The following is a 25,933-nucleotide window of genomic DNA, read 5'->3' on the forward strand; positions in this document are numbered from 1 at the left end:
TGCCTTATTTAAATGTTCTAACTGCAGAAGTGTCCAATAATTGTTTCCACCAAATTAATGATCATAAGCGACACCCCCATGGAGTAGTAGTGCAGTGAAAGGATGAAGGACACATAGAAATAATTATTCATGCAAATTGGTTTGGAGTAAAAATGCAGACATGCATGTTAGAAGTGCTATTTTCAATTGCTATACATTTTCGTGTGACTTGGCAGAGGAGTCTTTTTTTCCCTGTCTTTATCCAACACACCGTGCATATTTCAATGGCCTACACCGTTTAATTGCATGAACATCACTTTGACTCTCATTAACGGTCACTTACAGTCAGTCAGGGATTTGGTACATTTCCTATTGTAGTTTGTGCAATTGTAATTTGTTCCGCCTTTTCTGCAATGTCAATTTTTTTCATCCATTCACCCATCAATTTCCTACCTCAATATGTTGCACTGCAAGGTCATCAGTGAAAATAGTGCAATACAAAAACTCTGAAAATGTCAGAAAATAATCATTTGGGGTGTACTAATAAGATAACGATATCGGCCTGATATCAGCAAAACAAAAAATATCTCCAATATCAGCACTTCGATACAAATAGTAACAGCGTGTTTACTTATGCAAAGCTCAAGAGCCAGTCAACATCTAAAAGTCCTCCAGGATGTAAGGAAAGAGAGACTTAATTGCCATTGCACTTTTTTTTTTTCAGCGCAGACCCGTTCAACAGGAAACATACATTGTAAAGAAACAGGAATCCTTAGGGCGTCCCGTAAAAGGTGGACCTGGCTGGGAGGAGAGTTTAAAAAAAGATAGTCGATCCCAGACTAGGCTCCCATGGGTGCCTCAGTCTGGGGCCAGGAAAAAAATTATAGCAACATGTTACGACACAGAAATCATGAGACTTGCAACATAAAGGAAGGGGGGGGGGAAGCCCTCTAGTGACGAAGCTGAAACCCTTATGGTGCTGCTCCAGCCATCCGTGGCACCTAAGAAGTTAAGCGGTGGCAAAGGCGAGGAGTGGGGGTGGGGTTTTATGTGCATATCTGCAGTTACAGGTGTGTGTGTGTTAAATCTATAGGCTTGGAGTCGCTTTGTAAGTCCACAAATGTTTCTTGTACAGTATTTTAGTCAAGTCAATTACAAAAGGTAAACAGGGTAGGTTATAGGCTTTAAGTAGCGAGCAGCTACACAACAGCTAAGGACACAGTAGCACACATGCTAGACCTACCGTTGTTGTCGACGTGGTACATTTCTGGCCGTGTCGCTCTCCCAGGACAGAGTGACTTGTTGATGGGTGATGAGCCAAGAAGCCAAGAAAACGCCAACGAGGAATCGTCAAACAAAAAGCTTTATTTGTTTCAGCGAGCCTCAGACCGGAACTGCAGCTTCCAGGAGAAAGTGTATGGGCCTGATTCCTCTATTCCTGTCTTTTTGGACAACCCTAAATACCTTTTACACATAGACAGTTACTCTTGGTTGTTCTTGCCTTTGGCCGGGCCAGTTTGGACAACAACCAGTTTGTTTATACAAATGCAGACAACACTTGGGCGTTGTCACTTTGCTAAATAGAGTCGGGTGACTTCCAACCCCTGATCGCTACTCCTACCGGTGGGGGCTCTTACCAGTGTTTACACTTCTTCCTAAAATCCAATCGCTGCTATCCTTTAAGTTCCCCAATGTCCTGGGAAATTTGTTTGACTATTTTCACTTGATCAGATGTTTTCCAAGAACCCTAACTACAAATTCATACATTTATGTGTGATTTTGTGCTGATATATTATAACAGTTGTATCAGTATCAGTACAGGGATATACTCCAATGCAATATCGGTTTTGGAATTGAAAAAGTTGTATCGGGACACCATTAGAGAATATTTTTATACATACAATAAAATGTATCCACAGCAGCTGAAGCAAAACATAGAGGGAGCCTTTAATATGCATTAGGAAATCATGTCAAATCAAACAGCTTCTGCAACTCATTTTTTTTCCAGAGATTTTATTTTCTAGCAACTCAAATCAGCGGCCACAGATAAGACCTTTAGCTTGTCTGTCTTTGCGCCAGTCGCAAGCTTTAAGGTTTGCGTGCAAGCATGTAGAAATAGTTGATGATCATGGTGAGCTCCGTTTCTGGTGAGGACACCTGCATGGCGCCCAACAACCTGAGATAGGAGACAGCTTAAGGTCATTATATGTTGTACCATGTTTGCATAACCCTGGTAACTGTATCTATCTTATTACTGTACAGTCATCCCTCGCCACATCCAGACTCGCCTTCAAAAAAATATTGGGTGGGAGCAATACATTTTTTCAGGTGGGCCATTGCCAAAAGTCGAGCACGCTGTGTTAGCGCGCACGCTCTAGTAGAGCTGCACTGCTGGGGCAACAGAGTGATGTGACAGCGTCTGCCAGAAGAAGGCTTGCTGACGAATGAATTCCTCTTTGTAAGCCCTAATCAATAGATTACAAATAATAGTAATACAAATAAATGTACCGATTGGAATACAACTCAATGTAACGGTCTAAAAGTATACAGTTTCTTCCTCACAAAAGTAACAAGACAAGTACAATTTTTTCAAAAATTTTACTTAAGTAAAAGTAAAAGAGTAAATGTTGCTACCCAACTCTAGTAATGCCATAGAAATGGGCAACACTTTCATTTTTCGGAAACTACAAAGCAGGGGTCCCCAAACTTTTTGACTCGGGGGGCCGCATTGGGTTAAAACAATTTGATTTGACCGGGGGCCGGGCTGTGTGTATTATATATATATATATATATATATATATATATATATATATATATATATATATATATATATATATATATATATATATATGTATATATATATATATATATATATATATATATATATATATATATATATATATATATATATATATATATATATGACGACCAGAACCCATGTGGAGGCGAGATGAGTGCTAACAGTTCTGGACCACATGGCAACATGGTCCAGAATGAAGTTTAAGCCCAAAAAATCAAGGAGCATGGGGATCCGGAAAGGTAAACTGACGAACAGGGTCAAGCTGCAAATGCAAGGAGAAGTGATTCCATTGATTGAGGAGAACCCTATAAAGTGCCTTGGAAAAGAAAATCAGGACTCCTCTTCCTCCTATCCAGAAGATCGCAAAAAGCCGCTGCCTGACCAGGGCTCAGGAAATCTGCAAATACTCCTCCCACCCCCACCAAGGACTGTTTTCACTGCTGGACTCTAGAAAGAGGTTCCGCAACCTCTGAAGCAGAACCTCCAGGTTCTGTAACAGCTTCTTCCCTCAGGCGAAGAACCCTATAAAGTCCCTTGGAAAGTGGTTTGACAGCTCACTTACTGACAGGAACAACATCACCAGTACAGAAAAGCAGACAGAGGAGTGGCTGAGGAGGATTGAAAAATCAGGACTCCCTGGTAAATTTTAAATATGGCTCTACCAACATGGACTGTTACCAAGACTCATGTGGTTGTTGACGGTGGATGACATCCCGATGACATGCGTGGAAGGAGTGGAGAGAAAGATTGACAGTGACAACTGACTTTCTCATCTCAAAAGGAAAAAACATTTACCGTATTTCCTTGAATTAGCGCCGGGGCGGTAATTAATTTAAAACCTCTTCTCACTCCGGCGCTTACCAAAGGCATGCGGTAAAGGTAAGCATGCGCTAATTATTTTAAAACCCTCTTCTCACTCCGGCGCTTACCAAAGGCATGCGGTAAATTTTGGCCTGCGCTTATAAATTTGAGTGTGATGTAAGGATACCATCATGAAAAGCACATTTGATAAAAAAAAACGTTATTATGGTCTTACCTTTACTTATAAATGAAGTCCATGCGCAGCTCCTCTTGAACAAAAGCATCGATAACTTGTTTATAGAAGTCTTCCTTATCTTTCTTCAGTTTTAAAAGTCTCTCTGTCTCGATGGAGATCTTCCTTTAATTATTACCTCCTGCTTCGATTGAAAGTCCAGTTTAGAAAACTGTTTTATTTTAGATATGTAATCCTCCATGTTAAAAGTGCAAGCGAGAGGAAAAAATAAACGATCGCTGCTAACTGTTGCTGCTTGTTGTCACTTCTTCTGCAGCCGAGTAGCGCCCTCTACCACCAGGAGGTGGGAGTTATTTAATGACTCATATTTGACACACGCAGCTACGGTATATTAATAAAACATAGCTGCTTACTGTTCTTTTTAGCATATTCAATAGCTTGGACCTTAAATCCTACTGAATAGCTCTTTAACTTCTTCCCTTTATGCGATTTTAAATGATTGAAATCAGCCTCCTCCATTTTGAAAATGATGACAAGTGAAGTGTCACTCGTGACGTGACGAGTTTGACCCGGCGGACATTCTAGGCATATGCTAATTATTTTGCGAAACGAGTTTGACCCGGCCGAAAATCTAGGCATATGCTGATTATTTTGCGAAACGAGTTTGACCCGGTAGTAATTCTAGACATGCGCTAATAAAAATAATATTTTGCGAAACGAGTTCAACCCGGCGGTAATTCTGACCCGGCGGTAATGCTAAGCATGCGCTAATTATTTTGCGAAACGAGTTTGACCCGGCGGTAATTCTAGGCAGGCGCATACTATATACCCGGCGGTAATTCAAGGAAATACGGGAATTGTCTGTGCTTCATAACCAACCCCTACCTTCTTTCTTAAGTACGCCGTTATAGAGCTGTGATTGGATTTATTCCCGACTTGTCCAACCCATTGAAAAAACAAAATTAAATATGGTTGGATTTCATTTCTGTCAACATTTTCGGCTTTTTTTTACTTGTTAACTAAAATGTCAGTTATTTGTGTTATCATCTTAGTCAAAGTGCCTTTGTTTTGATTAAATAGTGTTTTATTTTTACCTGCTCCTATGTAAAAAAAAACAAAAAAACAAATAAAATAAACAGCCTAAAGCCAAGGGCGGGTTCTCTTGACCCTCTGGGCCAGGCTAGCCCATGACTGGCCACAACGCTCTTTAAATATTTGCTTTCACTGAAAGAAAATGGCTAAATAAACTAGAAATATCAATACCACAGAGTATCAGTATCGTGGTCACTGATTGGCTCAGCCTCAAGCAGCATTACTATATTTTTTTATATTGTTTTCACTGATAGACTCCAAATACCTTGTTGCAAATAATTAATAACACTGCAATAGTTTTTTCCTATGTCATAATTTCCTATCCTATTGTATCACATTTTTTCTCATCGTCTCTTCAGTTGAAAATTGCATGGCATCAGTGTCTTCAATTTTTCAGGAGTAACAAAGCGGTGATTCACCATAAACGACAGTATACCAGCACAGACATGTTATGTGTATATGTGTACAGGAGGGGGAGGGATTCAATGTTCAGATGCAGATGAGCTGAGGGGAAACAGGAGGAAGGTGTTAATGCCTCACTTGTTCCTGATGTTGTCAGAAAGAAGTTTGGCCCCAGCGGCATTCTGTTGCTTAAGAGTCTGGTAGGAGGAGAGCGTCTCGACCATTCCAATGTAACTGTTCACAGTCACCGTCCTTTTAGCTCTTAGACGGCCATTCCTGGATTTAAAAACAATAATGTTTAAAATATAGCTGCTGAGATATTGCAGTATGGAATCAGTCATCTGCGAAACTCACCACTCTTTGTCCGTATAGGAGCAGGATTCAAACAGTTCTAGGTAGATATTTGAAGTGGAAGCCAGAGGGTGTCTGAAGGGTTGCAACACTGCATAAAGCTAATCATAAACAATAATTAAGGCACACAAAACATGAAGGTGAAAACTATTTCAACAATGAGCCACTGGCACGTCCTAGGCATGTTACCCAAAAGACATTGAAACAACGTTGAGAACTTGTTGCATTAGGTCCTGATGTTGAGCAACTCAAAGCCAACATGCTTTTTGGCGACGTTTAATCAATGTTGGGTTGTGACGTTGATTTGACCATTACATTTTGGTCATTTTCCAACCAATACTCTACAACACATATACAATGTTGTAACAACATGCATTTCTGACAATGTTTAGTCCATATAAGGTTGCGACGTTGACTTGACCATTGAAGTTTGGTCATTTCCCAACCAACAATGTGGATCCAACGTTTGACATCAACGTTGTCTCAATTCATAAATTTAACTATTTTGCAAAGCTATTTGGAAGTCAGTTTTAAAGGACATGTATGTATAATCAAAGGTGCATCAATATATTGTGCCTGCTGGGCATACTGCTACTGTTATACTACTCAAAATACTACAGTAATTACAATCATGCATGCCGTTAAGCAGGGTACACCACATTGCGTAAGGCCTGAGCGTATCTCACATGATCTTTCACCAGTGGTGGGTCGTGCGTTTCCCACCTAGGCCTTCAGTGATGTCCGACTTAAATGATTACCTCTCAAAATACCATAATTGATGTCACCACATGACCATTTCTGGAGAAACACTATACAGGAACACATTTACACCCTACTGTTCATTGAATCACATCAACAGTGTACAAAGCAGTGTTATTTTATGTCGCATTTAAAACGCATCAGCAATTTAAACATGTATTATGTGGTACCGTCAAAATTAAAATAGTAAAAAACATATAATAAAAGTGAAAAAATTCAATATTTGAACTCACAATGTGTAGAACCCATTCGACGCCATATAAGCCAGTGGTACACCTCGTCGTAGGCTTATTCTAATGGAAATGCACCATTTCCCCATTTCATCGCCAGAACAGCTGAGCTAGCTTCTGGGGTTAACCGACATCGTCTCGCAAGATGTAGTTTGTCTTTAAATATCCTTCTTGAAAATGGCCTTGCAAATATATATCTGCTACATAATCAACATTTTGTTCTCCTTCTCTGCTATCCCGGTATGGCTAAGGCGCAACACTTCCCGCTTCCTACTGTATTGAAACTTGTGAATGGGTACTCACTTTGGAATGACAAGTGAGTATACAATCACTGTCTCGTTAACATCAGGCTACTTAGATAGGCTACTGTCAACAACCTGCGATCTGATTGGCTATCGCAACTGTCTGTGAACTCTATGCATACTCAAATTCATCCGCTAACGGTCCCGGTGAGTATCCAATCACAGGACGCGTAAATGTCACGTTCAACGTGAGGCCAACTAGAAGGCCTTACTGACAACAACTTGTGATCTCATTGGCTATGGCAATTGTCTATCAACTGTATGTGCCCGTTCACTTACAGTGCACGGACGCCCGCATTGTTGATTCTGAAGGCAACATAAGCTAACAGAATTCTGATTGGACACAAACTCTAACCTAAAAACAACAGCACTGGAAGGAGTATAATATGACATGAAGAGAATATGAATACTTTTAGATATTTAAGGAAACTCATTAAAACAATAATTGTATCAGTATCATGATTTCTGGTTATGTTAGGCCAGCAGGAAAAGGTCTTGCTGGCCCTGATGGCACACCCATGTCTTTCACAGAGCATCAAAGGTCATAACCCAGCTTATCTCAGGTCATACTTTGCTCTTTCTTTGATTTTATTTTACTTTAGGCTTTTGTTCATCCGAAAGACGACAAGTTATAATATGTGTCCCTACTTTTTAAGCGCTTCCTTGTGGTCAACATCAGTGGTCCCCAACCACCGGACCGATTGGTACCGGGCCGCACAAGAAATTAAAAATTTTACTTAAGTAAAAGTAAAAGAGTAAATGTTGTTGTTGTTGTTGTTGTGTTTGCTGTTGTTGTTTTTGTTTCTCTGTCTAATCCCCCTCTTGTCCCCACAATTTCCCCCTCTGTCTTCCATTTTTTCTCTTTCTATCCCCTCCTGCTCCGGCCCGGCTGCACCAAATGATAATATAAATACATTTAATAAAGTCAAAATACAAATAAGGCAACAAGAGAAGTATCCTACACTTCTCTTTTGTAAAGTAAATCTGAACAGCCGATATGGGCATCTACATCTACTATATGATTTGCCTGAGAAGCTAAGCAGGACAAAAAAAAAAAAAAAAAAAAAAAGTATTTTTTTTTTTTTTTTTTTTTTTTATGAAATCAACATAAAAAACACAATATATACATTATATATCAATATAGATCATTACAGTCTGCAGGGATACAGTCCGTAAGCACACATGAGTGTATTTATTTATGTAAAAAAAAAAATATATATATATATATTTATTAAATTTTTTTAGATACTACCCCCCCCCCCCCCCCCACACACACACACACACACACACACACACACACACACACACACACCGGTCCGTGGGACAAATTTTCAAGTGTTGACCGGTCCGCAGCTACAAAAAGGTTGGGGACCTCTGGTCTACATAACCTTGATGCGACGAATCGATCAGTTTCCCCACCTCTATTTCTGAAATCCACTGTTGGCCACAGTTAAAGACAATTGAAAAAATCACCTCTTCACAGATGTTGTTCAGCGCACTTGTGGCATCGCCATATTCCAGCTCCATGTCATTTGTGGCATAGCTTAGCAGGGCCAGGCAGCCACCGGGCTTCAGCACACGGTCGACTTCCTTCGGGAAGCGCTGTCGGTCGAACCAGTGGGCCGCCGTCATGGCCACCAGGAGGTCCACCTGGTTCGACTCGAGCGGTAGTTCCTCTGCAGGACACTGCCTACAGACGTGTGGAGAGAGGTTGAAAGGTTTGACAGAGACCATTTTACAAATCCAATGAACTTGTTTTTTGTACGCCCCACTTTACATAAATAAATGATAAATGGGTTATACTTGTATAGCGCTTTTCTACCTTCAAGGTACTCAAAGCGCTTTGACAGTATTTCCACATTCACCCATTCACACACACATTCACACACTGATGGAGGGGGCTGCCATGCAAGGCGCTACCAGCACCCATCAGGAGCAAGGGTGAAGTGTCTTGCCCAAGGACACAACGGACGTGACTAGGATGGTAGAAGGTGGGTTTGTTTTTTGAAGACAGTTTTTGCCAGAATTGTATACCCTGGTTTTTGCAACCTTTGTAAGTTATTACACGTAGTACTTCTCCCTACCAACACGTTTTCAATAAAGGGGGAATTAGTGAGTTAATTTATCATTCAAATATACAGTACTCCCTCAATGTACGAGTTTAATTGGTTCTGTGACAGAGGTCTCCAAACTAGGTTTGTATGGTATTCCGGTATTGATATAGTACCGCGATACTATTGAATCATATTCTGAAGGGTACCGGTCCCCCACCTCCCCGTCCACGCCGTCGTCACGTCATGACATTGCTCGTTTATGAGCAGAGAAGCATGTTCGGCAGCGCGCACACAGAGTACTTACAAGCAGACACAGTGTGTAGACACAAAAGGGAGAACAGACACATTTCGGCTTAAAAACTAACAATAAAGGTTAAGTTATAACTAAGGTTGGGTATCGAGTTTTGAGTATCGATTGGAACCGGGACTAACTTTCCGATTCTCCCGGAATCGTTCAAAAGTTTAAATTTCGATTCCTATTTTCGATACCCAGTCAGCCGACTGGAAAAAAATATGTCCGCCGAACCGGAAGAAGAAGCCGCTGAACACCAACGAAGAAGCGCCCACCGCCGGAAGTGTTAGCATAGCCGAGCGAGTCAGTCAAGCTCAAGCATGGATAGCGGGCGTCGGCGGTCGAAAGTGTGGCTTTACTTTATAAAAAAAAAATGAAATAACCGCAAAATAACAGAGCTCCATGTCCATCAAGAAACGAGTGGAGAGAGAGCTGCAGATGTACCAGGACGTTCCACCGATACTTATGTCTGACGACCTTGCTACATGGTGGTGGTCCGGTGGAACCAACAAAAGACTTATCCTTTGCTGTCATATCTCGCTTTCTCCTATTTATGCGTTCAAGCTTCTTCCACACCCAGCGAAGGTGTATTTTCCACAGCAGGAGACACTATCTGTCCAGAACGCTCACGCATCCTGCCTGAGAAGGCGGATATGGTCATTTTCCTAAACAAGAACTGTCTCTGATTTTATACTGTACCTGCTGCTAATCTGGACTGGGTTTTGCAAGTTGTTTCTTATTGTTTATTTGCTTTTCTGCACCAGGTTAGCCCATCAGTGGGAGCACGGTAACATTTTTAAGTACCTGCAGCATCATACACTTGTGTGTGTAAATGTGTTTTCATGAGGTTTCCTGCAGCATCATACACTTATGTGTAAATGTGTTTTCATGAGGTTTTCAAAAATAAAGCTCTCTTGAGGAAAGTGTACCCTGGGAAAATGTATTCATAATTTATAATATTTATATTCAAGTTCATAGATTTGATATTTATATTCTAGTTGAAAACAGCCCTGTGAGGAATTTATAGTAACGTTCATAAAAAGTTAATAGAATTAAAATTGATGGAGAATGTCAGACTATTTCATTCAGAAAGACTGTAGGTTAGCTAGCTCATTTAAAATATCCTAAACTTTTTTTGACCCTGCCTCTTAAAAGAATCGGAACCGAGAATTGTCAGGAATCGGAATCGAAACAAAGAATCGGAATCGGAATCGGAATCATTCAAATTCAAACGATACCCAACCCTAGTTATAACACTGAAACGCCCTCAGGAAGAGGTGTCTTAAGACATCCGCAGTCGGCAGTGTTTTAGCTACTTCTAAATCACTAATCCTCGCCTCCATGGCGACAAATAAAGTAAGTTTCTTACAAGTATCATCCCTGTAGGACGAGGAATAGCTAAACATGCTTCACTACACAGTGTAGCTCACCGGCGTCACCGCTAATGACGCCATTCCCGAATTTAAATAAACGTCACACCCTACAAATTCCTTTTGAAATAGTCATGCGATGCCAAAAGAGTTACATAGGCACCACAACTTACAAAGTTACTTGGTTCTATAACAGAGTTCTTAACTCAAGACACTTGTATCCTAAATCAACCTATTCCATTCAAATGAATTACGTTCAATTTATTGGTTCTTGCACCCCAAAACAGCACATTTTTAACATGTAACATTTTCATTTTTACAAAGAAATAAACTTTTGGATAAGAACTATTGTATAAAAACAATACAAAATAATGTACTACGAACCAGTACAGTAGTTTTATGAAGTAGTTGCAAAGTTTGAAGTAGTAATGTTTTGCAGTTCATTCTGCATAGTAAAATAATGGTAGCACTTCAGTATGGGGAACATATGAACCATTAATTAGTTGCTTAACATAGAGTTAGGGTTAGGGTAAGGGTTGGGGTTGGGGTTAGGGTTAGGGAAGACTCTTAGTTAATGGCTTACTGGTTGTATAATAAGGCCATGCAGAATAAGGCATTAATAGGTACTTACTGAGTACTTAATAAGTACTCAGTAAGTACCTAATAATGACTGATTGACAGCCAATATGTTACTAATTTGCATGTTAATAAGCAACTAATTAATGGTTCATATGTTCCCCATACTAAAGTGTTACCAAAATGATATATGTATATGCTGTTTTACTTTTACTGTACACGTAAGCCGACTTTCACAAACGTGGTGTGCCTGCCAGGCTTGTTTTAAAATAACTGGTTGATGGGATTTTTTTGTGACAGCTTGAGGTACCAGTTGTATAAAATCCACGTCAAAGTAAAAGTTTCACTGCCTAGAGGTCTTTAACACGCGAAGTCCCAGAGAAGGGTCAATTTACATTTTTACCTAGAAAACACACAAGAGGGTCATTTGACCCCTAGTCCCCCCTGTGGACACTCCTTTTGTTATGAAAATGTGGCTGTTAGTGGCACACGGCAGGGGGCCACTTGAGCCTGTGTGGGGGAGGGGACCTTACAGCTCAAGCTTTAGTTCTGAGGTAGGTTGTGTGTGTTTTTGCAAGGATCAACAGAATGAAGGGATCAACACTCTGACATTTATTGTTAAAAAAAAAACAAAACAAAACATATTTACAAAGAATGAAAAAGCAACTGTTTTCCCAGTTTTGGTGTGGAGGGTTGTTGCAGAAGCAATTGTTATTTTTGTGTGCCAAAAATAGTTTAAAAAAAAAAATTTACAAAGAAAAAAGCATATTTACAAAGAATGAAAAACCATGTCCATGTAAACGTGACTGACATACATTTGAGCAGTCACTCACAATCCTGGCACTGCCATTGCTCCTTTCGGCATTTCCCACATGTATAATTTTTCTGTCTACCTAGACAAACTGCCCCTAACAGCCTCATTACCATAACAAAATGAGTGATTAGTGTATTCGGGAAAAGCGTCGGGCCAAATGACCCCTCTCTGGGTCTTCTAGGTAGACAGAAAAATGCTGGGACTTCTAGTGTTAATCAGGGGCTGTATGTACAAGTTCAAATCGGTACCATTGGCCCTAAAATCCCGATTACCTGCATTCCACCTGGACCAGCCCTAGTTACAGTATGTCTCACCTGTACGTCACATTTGGGCGCGCATTATTAGCCTGAGCCACGTCCAGCTGGGCAGGACTAATGTCTGTCCCAACAACCTGGTCAAAGAAGGGGGCCAAGAGTACGGTCCCCTGACCGCAACCGCATCCAACATCCACTGCGAGGTTGAACTTGTCGCAGTGGTTGAACTTGTTTTCCACCTGAAAAAAAAAAAAATACATGAAACATCAAATAAGTGTGCTTTTTCATGTTACGTGTGCATCCAAAGCAAACAAGCTGATTTTGAATAGTTTGCATAAGATCATTCCAATGGCTGTTCACATTTAGAAACATACCTTTGGTTTCATGAAGTCCATAATCCTTGTGACCATTTCCTTAGGTGTCATTCTGTACTGCAGGTAAGCAGCAGCATGGTCGCTTTCTTCAAACAATCTCACTGCCATGATTCCTCAGAATGAACTCAATGAGCTTGTTGTTCCATGTTAGCCGAATACATTAAGATAGGTGGAGGGTTGTCATTTTCTCTTATTTGCATATGCATTTGCATTGAATTAACAGTAGATGTCAGTATAAGAACATGTATGGTTGGTGCTTTTCTGGTGGGCTTATGTTAAAAGTGTCAAGATTACAAGTTTCTTTTTTTTAAACCAAAACACACAACACCACCTATGGCTGGCATAGGTTTGCAGATTTACCAGAAAAAAAAAAAATTCTATAGTTGTTTCATTTAGACGTTGTAAAGCAATTCCACACGGAACCAATGGAATGTTGGCTTTCATTCTTGTCAATCCCAGCTGGCTTGTCACATGCAAAGATAGTTGTAAGAAATATTAAAAAAACTGATGCAATGGCCGCAGTGCTGCTGTTAAACAGGTGAGCACAGACCATAAAACACTCCAAACACCGCCCATGCGAACATTGCGTAAAGCTGCCCCACCTTGTCATTGAGAATCTTTAAATACCACTGCCATTTGTTTGTGCTGTTTTGGTTGGTTTGTGCTGTTAGTCTTTCAAAATGGTTGTTTGCAACTTGCTGAAAAGTTAAAATTTTTCACAACAAAAAACATAACAAGAACACCGCCGACTAGTTTATGTTTGCATATCCATTGATCCATTCTAGCTTCTGGGCTATAGGACACACCTAAATGTAAACCGCAATCATCACATTTGTGGAAAAAATTTATTTTGTACAAACAAAATATACCGTCAATCATAACATTCTATTAGAAGGTATCAACAAACTTATTGGTATGTCAGACTTAGCCTTTTCTTGGTTTAACTTCGGTCTTACTGACAAGATGCAGTGCGTCTCCCATAACAATGTGACCTCGTAGTATGTTAGGGTAACGTGCGGAGATCCAGATGAATAATGTTGGCACTCTTTGTGTTATGGTTGGACTAAGGGGAGGTGACGGCGACAGACACTAGATGGCAGTGTGAACAATGATTTATTATATATATTAACTATATATATATATATATTTATAATAATCAAACTATACAAATAAACAATAGAGTGGAGTGTGAACTAGATCCAAAAGTGTATGTGGTGTTAGAGAGCGCATGTGGGCGTGGCCCGCGGTGCGCTCGTCATGAGGCACAGATGAGGACGCATTGGAATGCGCCCTGGCCGTGACAGTATCCCCCCCCCTATGGACAGCTTCTAGATGTCCTAGAAGTGGAGCCCCCCAAAAAACAAGAACAAAAGTCAAGGGAGGGTGGAGGGGCGAACTGGTGGTGGGTCGCCAGCCCAAGTGTCCCCGAATCCACCGGGGACGAGTCTGGTGGCGGCGGCGAGTAGACCGCCACAGCAGCCTTTTGGTACATTTCCTATTGTAGTTTGTGCAATTGTAATTTGTTCCGCCTTTTCTGCAATGTCAATTTTTTTCATCCATTCACCCATCAATTTCCTACCTCAATATGTTGCACTGCAAGGTCATCAGTGAAAATAGTGCAATACAAAAACTCTGAAAATGTCAGAAAATAATCATTTGGGGTGTACTAATAAGATAACGATATCGGCCTGATATCAGCAAAACAAAAAATATCTCCAATATCAGCACTTCGATACAAATAGTAACAGCGTGTTTACTTATGCAAAGCTCAAGAGCCAGTCAATATCTAAAAGTCCTCCAGGATGGAAGGAAAGAGAGACTTAATTGCCATTGCACTTTTTTTTTTCAGCGCAGACCCGTTCAACAGGAAACATACATTGTAAAGAAACAGGAATCCTTAGGGCGTCCCGTAAAAGGTGGACCTGGCTGGGAGGAGAGTTTAAAAAAAGATAGTCGATCCCAGACTAGGCTCCCATGGGTGCCTCAGTCTGGGGCCAGGAAAAAAAATGATAGCAACATGTTACGACACAGAAATCATGAGACTTGCAACATAAAGGAAGGGGGGGGAAGCCCTCTAGTGACAAGGCTGAAACCCTCATGGTGCTGCTCCAGCCATCCGTGGCACCTAAGAAGTTAAGCGGTGGCAAAGGCGAGGAGTGGGGGTGGGGTTTTATGTGCATATCTGCAGTTACAGGTGTGTGTGTGTTATATCTATAGGCTTGGAGTCGCTTTGTAAGTCCACAAATGTTTCTTGTACAGTATTTTAGTCAAGTCATTTACAAAAGGTAAACATGGTTGGTTATAGGCTTTAAGTAGCGAGCAGCTACACAACAGCTAAGGACACAGTAGCACACATGCTAGACCTACCGTTGTTGTCGACGTGGTATATTTCTGGCCGTGTCGCTCTCCCAGGACAGAGTGACTTGTTGATGGGTGATGAGCCAAGAAGCCAAGAAAACGCCAACGAGGAATCGTCAAACAAAAAGCTTTATTTGTTTCAGCGAGCCTCAGACCGGAACTGCAGCTTCCAGGAGAAAGTGTATGGGCCTGATTCCTCTATTCCTGTCTTTTTGGACAACCTTAAATACCTTTTACACATAGACAGTTACTCTTGGTTGTTCTTGCCTTTGGCCGGGCCAGTTTGGACAACACCCAGTTTGTTTATACAAATGCAGACAACACTTGGGCGTTGTCACTTTGCTAAATGGAGTCGGGTGACTTCCAACCCCTGATCGCTACTCCTACCGGTGGGGGCTCTTACCAGTGTTTACACTTCTTCCTAAAATCCAATCGCTGCTATCCTTTAAGTTCCCCAATGTCCTGGGAGCAAGGGCCATCACTCTCTGGATGAGCTGTGATGGACAACTGCACCTGAAGCTATATAAGGGCATATTTCCTTGATAGAATAATCCCCTAAAATATTCTGTGCCCAAATACAAATGCATGCTAGTTAACAAACGTATGAGAAAAATGTACACAGTACAATTTACCTAATTTGTTTGACTATTTTCACTTGATCAGATGTTTTCCAAGAACCCTAACTACAAATTAATACATTTATGTGTGATTTTGTGCTGATATATTATAAAAGTTGTATCAGTATCAGTACAGGGATATACTCCAATGCAATATCGGTTTTGGAATTGAAAAAGTTGTATCGGGACACCATTAGAGAATATTTTTATACATACAATAAAATGTATCCACAGCAGCTGAAGCAAAACATAGAGGGAGCCTTTAATATGCATTAGGAAATCATGTCAAATCAAACAGCTTCTGCAACTCATTTTTTTTCCAGAGATTTTATTTTCTAGCAACTCAAATCAGCGGCCACAGATAAGACCTTTAGCTTGTGTGTCTTTGCGCCAGTCGCAAGCTTTAAGGTTTGCGTGCAAGCATGTAGAAATAGTTGATGATCATGGTGAGCTCCGTTTCTGGTGAGGACACCTGCATGGCGCCCAACAACCTGAGATAGGAGACAGCTTAAGGTCATTATATGTTGTACCATGTTTGCATAACCCTGGTAACTGTATCTATCTTATTACTGTACAGTCATCCCTCGCCACATTCAGACTCGCCTTCAAAAAAATATTGGGTGGGAGCAATACATTTTTTCAGGTGGGCCATTGCCAAAAGTCGAGCACGCTGTGTGAGCGCGCACGCTCTAGTAGAGCTGCACTGCTGGGGCAACAGAGTGATGTGACAGCGTCTGCCAGAAGAAGGCTTGCTGACGAATGAATTCCTCTTTGTAAGCCCTAATCAATAGATTACAAATAATAGTAATACAAATAAATGTAACGATTGGAATACAACTCAATGTAACGGTCTAAAAGTATACAGTTTCTTCCTCACAAAAGTAACAAGACAAGTACAATTTTTTCAAAAATTTTACTTAAGTAAAAGTAAAAGAGTAAATGTTGCTACCCAACTCTAGTAATGCCATAGAAATGGGCAACACTTTCATTTTTCGGAAACTACAAAGCAGGGGTCCCCAAACTTTTTGACTCGGGGGGCCGCATTGGGTTAAAACAATTTGATTTGACCGGGGGCCGGGCTGTGTGTATTTATATATATATATATATATATATATATATATATATATATATATATATATATATATATATATATATATATATATATATATATATATATATATATATATATATATATATATGACGACCACAACCCATGTGGAGGCGAGATGAGTGCTAACAGTTCTGGACCACATGGCAACATGGTCCAGAATGAAGTTTAAGCCCAAAAAATCAAGGAGCATGGGGATCCGGAAAGGTAAACTGACGAACAGGGTCAAGCTGCAAGTGCAAGGAGAAGTGATTCCATCGATTGAGGAGAACCCTATAAAGTGCCTTGGAAAAGAAAATCAGGACTCCTCTTCCTCCTATCCAGAAGATCGCAAAAAGCCGCTGCCTGACCAGGGCTCAGGAAATCTGCAAATACTCCTCCCACCCCACCCCCACCAAGGACTGTTTTCACTGCTGGACTCTAGAAAGAGGTTCCGCAACCTCTGAAGCAGAACCTCCAGGTTCTGTAACAGCTTCTTCCCTCAGGCGAAGAACCCTATAAAGTCCATTGGAAAGTGGTTTGACAGCTCACTTACTGACAGGAACAACATCACCAGTACAGAAAAGCAGACAGAGGAGTGGCTGAGGAGGATTGAAAAATCAGGACTCCCTGGTAAATTTTAAATATGGCTCTACCAACATGGACTGTTACCAAGACTCATGTGGTTGTTGACGGTGGATGACATCCCGATGACATGCGTGGAAGGAGTGGAGAGAAAGATTGACAGTGACAACTGACTTTCTCATCTCAAAAGGAAAAACCATTTACCGTATTTCCTTGAATTAGCGCCGGGGCGGTAATTAATTTAAAACCTCTTCTCACTCCGGCGCTTACCAAAGGCATGCGGTAAAGGTAAGCATGCGCTAATTATTTTAAAACCCTCTTCTCACTCCGGCGCTTACCAAAGGCATGCGGTAAATTTTGGCCTGCGCTTATAAATTTGAGTGTGATGTAAGGATACCATCATGAAAAGCACATTTGATAAAAAAAAACGTTATTATGGTCTTACCTTTACTTATAAATGAAGTCCATGCGCAGCTCCTCTTGAACAAAAGCATCGATAACTTGTTTATAGAAGTCTTCCTTATCTTTCTTCAGTTTTAAAAGTCTCTCTGTCTCGATGGAGATCTTCCTTTAATTATTACCTCCTGCTTCGATTGAAAGTCCAGTTTAGAAAACTGTTTTATTTTAGATATGTAATCCTCCATGTTAAAAGTGCAAGCGAGAGGAAAAAATAAACGATCGCTGCTAACTGTTGCTGCTTGTTGTCACTTCATCTGCAGCCGAGTAGCGCCCTCTACCACCAGGAGGCGGGAGTTATTTAATGACTCATATTTGACACACGCAGCTACGGTATATTAATAAAACATAGCTGCTTACTGTTCTTTTTAGCATATTCAATAGCTTGGACCTTAAATCCTACTGAATAGCTCTTTAACTTCTTCCCTTTATGCGATTTTAAATGATTGAAATCAGCCTCCTCCATTTTGAAAATGATGACAAGTGAAGTGTCACTCGTGACGTGACGAGTTTGACCCGGCGGACATTCTAGGCATATGCTAATTATTTTGCGAAACGAGTTTGACCCGGTAGTAATTCTAGACATGCGCTAATAAAAATAATATTTTGCGAAACGAGTTCAACCCGGCGGTAATTCTGACCCGGCGGTAATGCTAAGCATGCGCTAATTATTTTGCGAAACGAGTTTGACCCGGCGGTAATTCTAGGCAGGCGCATACTATATACCCGGCGGTAATTCAAGGAAATACGGGAATTGTCTGTGCTTCATAACCAACCCCTACCTTCTTTCTTAAGTATGCCGTTATAGAGCTGTGATTGGATATATTCCCGACTTGTCCAACCCATTGAAAAAACAAAATTAAATATGGTTGGATTTCATTTCTGTCAACATTTTCGGCTTTTTTTTACTTGTTAACTAAAATGTCAGTTATTTGTGTTATCATCTTAGTCAAAGTGCCTTTGTTTTGATTAAATAGTGTTTTATTTTTACCTGCTCCTATGTAAAAAAAAACAAAAAAACAAATAAAATAAACAGCCTAAAGCCAAGGGCGGGTTCTCTTGACCCTCTGGGCCAGGCTAGCCCATGACTGGCCACAACGCTCTTTAAATATTTGCTTTCACTGAAAGAAAATGGCTAAATAAACTAGAAATATCAATACCACAGAGTATCAGTATCGTGGTCACTGATTGGCTCAGCCTCAAGCAGCATTACTATATTTTTTTATATTGTTTTCACTGATAGACTCCAAATACCTTGTTGCAAATAATTAATAACACTGCAATAGTTTTTTCCTATGTCATAATTTCCTATCCTATTGTATCACATTTTTTCTCATCGTCTCTTCAGTTGAAAATTGCATGGCATCAGTGTCTTCAATTTTTCAGGAGTAACAAAGCGGTGATTCACCATAAACGACAGTATACCAGCACAGACATGTTATGTGTATATGTGTACAGGAGGGGGAGGGATTCAATGTTCAGATGCAGATGAGCTGAGGGGAAACAGGAGGAAGGTGTTAATGCCTCACTTGTTCCTGATGTTGTCAGAAAGAAGTTTGGCCCCAGCGGCATTCTGTTGCTTAAGAGTCTGGTAGGAGGAGAGCGTCTCGACCATTCCAATGTAACTGTTCACAGTCACCCTCCTTTTAGCTCTTAGACGGCCATTCCTGGATTTAAAAACAATAATGTTTAAAATATAGCTGCTGAGATATTGCAGTATGGAATCAGTCATCTGCGAAACTCACCACTCTTTGTCCGTATAGGAGCAGGATTCAAACAGTTCTAAGTAGATATTTGAAGTGTGGGCCAGAGGGTGTCTGAAGGGTTGCAACACTGCATAAAGCTAATCAAAAACAATAATTAAGGCACACAAAACATGAAGCTGAAAACTATTTCAACAATGAGCCACTGGCACGTCCTAGGCATGTTACCCAAAAGACATTGAAACAACGTTGAGAACTTGCTGCATTAGGTCCTGATGTTGAGCAACTCAAACCCAACATGCTTTTTGGCGACGTTTAATCAATGTTGGGTTCTGACGTTGATTTGACCATTACATTTTGGTCATTTTCCAACCAATATTCTACAACACATATACAATGTTGAAACAACATGCATTTCTGACAATGTCTAGTCCATATAAGGTTGCGACGTTGACTTGACCGTTGAAGTTTGGTCATTTCCCAACCAACAATGTGGATCCAACGTTAGACATCAACGTTGTCTCAATTCATAAATATAACTATTTTGCAAAGCTATTTGGAAGTCAGTTTTAAAGGACATGTATGTATAATCAAAGGTGCATCAATATATTGTGCCTGCTGGGCATACTGCTACTGTTATACTACTCAAAATACTACAGTAATTACAATCATGCATGCCGTTAAGCAGGGTACACCACATTGCGTAAGGCCTGAGCGTATTTCACATGATCTTTCACCAGTGGTGGGTCGTGCGTTTCCCACCTAGGCCTTCAGTGATGTCCGACTTAAATGATTACCTCTCAAAATACCATGATTGATGTCACCACATGACCATTTCTGGAGAAACACTATACAGGAACACATTTACACCCTACTGTTCATTTAATCACATCAACAGTGTACAAAACAGTGTTATTTTCTGTCGCATTGAAAACGCATCAGCAATTTAAACATATATTATGTGGTACCGTCAAAATTAAAATAGTAAAAAACATATAATAAAAGTGAAAACATTAAATATTTGAACTCACAATGTGTAGAACCCATTCGACGCCATATAAGCCAGTGGTACACCTCGTCGTCGGCTTATTCTAATGGAAATGGTGAGCATTTCCCCATTTCATCGCCAGAACAGCTGAGCTAGCTTCTGGGGTTAGCCGACATCGTCTCGCAAGATTTAGTTTGTCTTTAAATATCCTTCTTGAAAATGGCCTTGCAAATATATATCTGCTACATAATCAACATTTTGTTCTCCTTCTCTGCTATCCCGATATGGCTAAGGCGCAACACTTCCCGCTTCCTGCTGTATTGAAACTTGTGAATGGATACTCACTTTGGAATGACAAGTGAGTATCCAATCACTGTCTCGTTAACATCAGGCTACTTAGATAGGCTACTGTCAACAACCTGCGATCTGATTGGCTATCGCAACTGTCTGTGAACTCTATGCATACTCAAATTCATCCGCTAACGGTCCCAGTGAGTATCCAATCACAGGACGCGTAAATGTCACGTTCAACGTGAGGCCATCTAGAAGGCCTTACTGACAACAACTTGTGATCTCATTGGCTATGGCAATTGTCTATTAACTGTATGTGCCAGTTGTTCATCCGAAAGACGACAAGTTATAATATGTGTCCCTACTTTTTAAACGCTTCCTTGTGGTCTACATCAGTGGTCCCCAACCACCGGACCGATTGGTACCGGGCCGCACAAGAAATTAAAAATTTTACTTAAGTAAAAGTAAAAGAGTAAATGTTGTTGTTGTTGTTGTTGTGTTTGCTGTTGTTGTTTTTGTTTCTCTGTCTAATCCCCCTCTTGTCCCCACAATTTCCCCCTCTGTCTTCCTTTTTTTCTCTTTCTATCCCCTCCTGCTCCGGCCCGGCTGCACCAAATGATAATATAAATACATTTAATAAAGTCAAAATACAAATAAGGCAACAAGAGAAGTATCCTACACTTCTCTTTTGTAAAGTAAATCTGAACAGCCGACATGGGCATCTACATCTACTAAATGATTTGCCTGAGAAGCTAAGCAGGACAAAAAACACAACAAAAAAAAAAATTTTTTTTTTTTTTTTTTTTTAAAATGAAATCAACATAAAAAACACAATATATACATTATATATCAATATAGATCAATACAGTCTGCAGGGATACAGTCCGTAAGCACACATGAGTGTATTTATTTATGTAAAAAAAATATATATATATATATATTTATAAAAACATTTTAAATACTACCCCCCCCCCCCCCCCACACACACACACACACACACCGGTCCGTGGCACAAATTTTCAAGTGTTGACCGGTCCACAGCTACAAAAAGGTTGGGGACCACTGGTCTACATAACCTTGATGCGACGAATCGATCAGTTTCCCCACCTCTATTTCTGAAATACACTGTTGGCCACAGTTAAAGACAATTGAAAAAATCACCTCTTCACAGATGTTGTTCAGCGCACTTGTGGCATCGCCATATTCCAGCTCCATGTCATTTGTGGCATAGCTTAGCAGGGCCAGGCAGCCACCGGGCTTCAGCACACGGTCGACTTCCTTCGGGAAGCGCTGTCGGTCGAACCAGTGGGCCGCCGTCATGGCCACCAGGAGGTCCACCCGGTTCGGCTCGAACGATAGTTCCTCTGCAGGACACTGCCTACAGACGTGTGGAGAGAGGTTGAAAGGTTTGACAGAGACCATTTTGCAAATCCAATGAACTTGTTTTTTGTACGCCCCACTTTACATAAATAAATGATAAATGGGTTATACTTGTATAGCGCTTTTCTACCTTCAAGGTACTCAAAGCGCTTTGACAGTATTTCCACATTCACCCATTCACACACACATTCACACACTGATGGAGGGAGCTGCCATGCAAGGCGCTACCAGCACCCATCAGGAGCAAGGGTGAAGTGTCTTGCCCAAGGACACAACGGACGTGACTAGGATGGTAGAAGGTGGGTTTGTTTTTTGAAGACAGTTTTTGCCAGAATTGTATACCCTGGTTTTTGCAACCTTTGTAAGTTATTACACGTAATACTTCTCCCTACCAACACGTTTTCAATAAAGGGGGAATTAGTGAGTTAATTTATCATTCAAATATACAGTACTCCCTCAATGTACGAGTTTAATTGGTTCTGTGACAGAGGTCTCCAAACTAGGTTTGTATGGTATTCCGGTATTGATATAGTACCGCGATACTATTGAATCATATTCTGAAGGGTACCGGTCCCCCACCTCCCCGTCCACCCGCCGTCGTCACGTCATGACATTGCTCGTTTATGAGCAGAGAAGCATGTTCGGCAGCGCGCACACAGAGTACTTACAAGCAGACACAGTGTGTAGACACAAAAGGGAGAACAGACACATTTTGGCTTAAAAACTAACAATAAAGGTTAAGTTATAACTAAGGTTGGGTATCGAGTTTTGAGTATCGATTGGAACCGGGACTAACTTTCCGATTCTCCCGGAATCGTTCAAAAGTTTAAATTTCGATTCCTATTTTCGATACCCAGTCAGCCGACCGGAAAAAAATATGTCCGCCGAACCGGAAGAAGAAGCCGCTGAACACCAACGAAGAAGCGCCCACCGCCGGAAGTGTTAGCATAGCCGAGCGAGTCAGTCAAGCTCAAGCATGGATAGCGGGCGTCGGCGGTCGAAAGTGTGGCTTTACTTTATAAAAAAAAAATGAAATAACCGCGAAATAACAGAGCTCCATGTCCATCAAGAAACGAGTGGAGAGAGAGCTGCAGATGTACCAGGACGTTCCACCGATACTTATGTCTGACGACCTTGCTACATGGTGGTGGTCCGGTGGAACCAACAAAAGACTTATCCTTTGCTGTCATATCTCGCTTTCTCCTATTTATGCGTTCAAGCTTCTTCCACACCCAGCGAACGTGTATTTTCCACAGCAGGAGACACTATCTGTCCAGAACGCTCACGCATCCTGCCTGAGAAGGCGGATATGGTCATTTTCCTAAACAAGAACTGTCTCTGATTTTATACTGTACCTGCTGCTAATCTGGACTGGGTTTTGCAAGTTGTTTCTTATTGTTTATTTGCTTTTCTGCACCAGGTTAGCCCATCAGTGGGAGCACGGTAACATTTTTAAGTACCTGCAGCATCATACACTTGTGTGTGTAAATGTGTTTTCATGAGGTTTCCTGCAGCATCATACACTTATGTGTAAATGTGTTTTCATGAGGTTTTCAAAAATCAATCAATGTTTATTTTATTTATTTATTTGATTGATTGATTGAAAAATAAAGCTCTCTTGAGGAAAGTGTACCCCTGGGAAAATGTATTCATAATTTATAATATTTATATTCAAGTTCATAGATTTGATATTTATATTCTAGTTAAAAACAGCCCTGTGAGGAATTTATAGTAACGTTCATAAAAAGTTAATAGAATTAAAATTGATGGAGAATGTCAGACTATTTCATTCAGAAAGACTGTAGGTTAGCTAGCTCATTTAAAATATCCTAAACTTTTTTTTGACCCTGCCTCTTAAAAGAATCGGAATCGAGAATTGTCAGGAATCAAAATCGAAACAAAGAATCGGAATCGGAATCGGAATCGGAATCGGAATCGTTCAAATTCAAACGATACCCAACCCTAGTTATAACACTGAAACGCCCTCAGGAAGAGGTGTCTTAAGACATCCGCAGTCGGCAGTGTTTTAGCTACTTCTAAATCACTAATCCTTGCCTCCATGGCGACAAATAAAGTAAGTTTCTTACAAGTATCATCCCTGTAGGACGAGGAATAGCTAAACCTACTTCACTACACACTGTAGCTCACCGGCATCACCGCTAATGACGCCATTCCCGAATTTAAATAAACGTCACACCCTACAAATTCCTTTTGAAATAGTCATGCGATGCCAAAAGAGTTACATAGGCACCACAACTTACAAAGTTACTTGGTTCTATAACAGAGTTCTTAACTCAAGACACTTGTATCCTAAATCAACCTATTCCATTCAAATGAATTACGTTCAATTTATTGGTTCTTGCACCCCAAAACAGCACATTTTTAACATGTAACATTTTCATTTTTACAAAGAAATAAACTTTTGGATAAGAACTATTGTATAAAAACAATACAAAATAATGTACTACGAACCAGTACAGTAGTTTTATGAAGTAGTTGCAAAGTTTAAAGTAGTAATGTTTTGCAGTTCATTCTGCATAGTAAAATAATGGTAGCACTTCAGTATGGGGAACATATGAACCATTAATTAGTTGCTTAACATAGAGTTAGGGTTAGGGTAAGGGTTGGGGTTGGGGTTAGGGTTAGGGAAGACCCTTAGTTAATGGCTTACTGGTTGTATAATAAGGCCATGCAGAATAAGGCATTAATAGGTACTTACTGAGTACTTAATAAGTACTCAGTAAGTACCTAATAATGACTGATTGACAGCCAATATGTTACTAATTTGCATGTTAATAAGCAACTAATTAATGGTTCATATGTTCCCCATACTAAAGTGTTACCAAAATGATATATGTATATGCTGTTTTACTTTTACTGTACAAGTAAGCCGACTTTCACAAACGTGGTGTGCCTGCCAGGCTTGTTTTAAAATAACTGGTTGATGGGATTTTTTTGTGACAGCTTGAGGTACCAGTTGTATAAAATCCACGTCAAAGTAAAAGTTTCACTGCCTAGAGGTCTTTAATCAGGGGCTGTATGTACAAGTTCAAATCGGTACCATTGGCCCTAAAATCCCGATTACCTGCATTCCACCTGGACCAGCCCTAGTTACAGTATGTCTCACCTGTACGTCACATTTGGGCGCGCATTATTAGCCTGAGCCACGTCCAGCTGGGCAGGACTAATGTCTATCCCAACAACCTGGTCAAAGAAGGGGGCCAAGAGTACGGTCCCCTGACCGCAACCGCATCCAACATCCACTGCGAGGTTGAACTTGTCGCAGTGGTTGAACTTGCCTTCCACCTGAAAAAAAATAAAATACATGAAACATCAAATAAGTGTGCTTTTTCATGTTACGTGTGCATCCAAAGCAAACAAGCTGAATTTGAATAGTTTGCATAAGATCATATATACATCATTCACATTTACAAACATACCTTTGGTTTCATGAAGTCCATAATCCTTGTGACCATTTCCTTAGGTGTCATTCTGTACTGCAGGTAAGCAGCAGCATGGTCGCTTTCTTCAAACAATCTCACTGCCATGATTCCTCAGAATGAACTCAATGAGCTTGTTGTTCCATGTTAGCCGAATACATTAAGATAGGTGGAGGGTTGTCATTTTCTCTTATTTGCATATGCATTTGCATTGAATTAACAGTAGATGTCAGTATAAGAACATGTATGGTTGGTGCTTTTCTGGTGGGGTTATGTTAAAAGTGTCAAGATTACAAGTTTCTTTTTTTAAAACCAAAACACACAACACCACCTATGGCTGGCATAGGTTTGCAGATTTACCAGAAAAAAAAAAAATTCTATAGTT

At 40.5% G+C, this 25,933-nt stretch overlaps 2 protein-coding genes across 2 annotated transcripts; both read right to left on the reverse strand.

Moving 5' to 3' along the window:
- Positions 1 to 2,067: 2,067 nt before the first annotated feature.
- On the reverse strand, positions 2,068 to 12,751 carry LOC133645193 (uncharacterized methyltransferase Mb3374-like). Its single transcript, XM_062040095.1, has 6 exons — positions 12,644 to 12,751; positions 12,330 to 12,508; positions 8,383 to 8,599; positions 5,622 to 5,719; positions 5,406 to 5,543; positions 2,068 to 2,155 (listed from the first exon to the last, which is right to left on the reverse strand). The coding sequence occupies exons 1-6, from the start codon at positions 12,749 to 12,751 to the stop codon at positions 2,068 to 2,070; spliced, it is 828 nt and encodes a 275-aa protein (XP_061896079.1).
- Positions 12,752 to 16,021: 3,270 nt separating this feature from the next.
- On the reverse strand, positions 16,022 to 25,656 carry LOC133645267 (uncharacterized methyltransferase Mb3374-like). Its single transcript, XM_062040178.1, has 6 exons — positions 25,549 to 25,656; positions 25,236 to 25,402; positions 21,890 to 22,106; positions 19,492 to 19,589; positions 19,276 to 19,413; positions 16,022 to 16,109 (listed from the first exon to the last, which is right to left on the reverse strand). The coding sequence occupies exons 1-6, from the start codon at positions 25,654 to 25,656 to the stop codon at positions 16,022 to 16,024; spliced, it is 816 nt and encodes a 271-aa protein (XP_061896162.1).
- Between the last annotated feature and the right edge of the window lie 277 nt (positions 25,657 to 25,933).

Source organism: Entelurus aequoreus, linkage group LG01, assembly GCF_033978785.1.
Source record: "Entelurus aequoreus isolate RoL-2023_Sb linkage group LG01, RoL_Eaeq_v1.1, whole genome shotgun sequence".
Classification (NCBI taxonomy): Eukaryota; Metazoa; Chordata; class Actinopteri; order Syngnathiformes; family Syngnathidae; genus Entelurus; species Entelurus aequoreus.

What these genes read in the sequence shown, in the direction of transcription:
- LOC133645267 (XM_062040178.1), bottom strand. Translation starts at nt 25,656, where the DNA reads ATGGCAGTGAGATTGTTTGAAGAAAGCGACCATGCTGCTGCTTACCTG. An exon ending in TCCTATACGGACAAAGAGTG is followed by an intron (nt 19,414 to 19,491) that starts GTGAGTTTCGCA and finishes TTTTAAATCCAG; the next exon opens with GAATGGCCGTCTAAGAGCTA. An exon ending in TCTGACAACATCAGGAACAA is followed by an intron (nt 16,110 to 19,275) that starts GTGAGGCATTAA and finishes CTCCTATCTCAG; the next exon opens with GTTGTTGGGCGCCATGCAGG.
- LOC133645193 (XM_062040095.1), bottom strand. Translation starts at nt 12,751, where the DNA reads ATGGCAGTGAGATTGTTTGAAGAAAGCGACCATGCTGCTGCTTACCTG. An exon ending in CGCCCAAATGTGACGTACAG is followed by an intron (nt 8,600 to 12,329) that starts GTGAGACATACT and finishes ACACGTCTGTAG; the next exon opens with GCAGTGTCCTGCAGAGGAAC. An exon ending in TCCTATACGGACAAAGAGTG is followed by an intron (nt 5,544 to 5,621) that starts GTGAGTTTCGCA and finishes TTTTAAATCCAG; the next exon opens with GAATGGCCGTCTAAGAGCTA.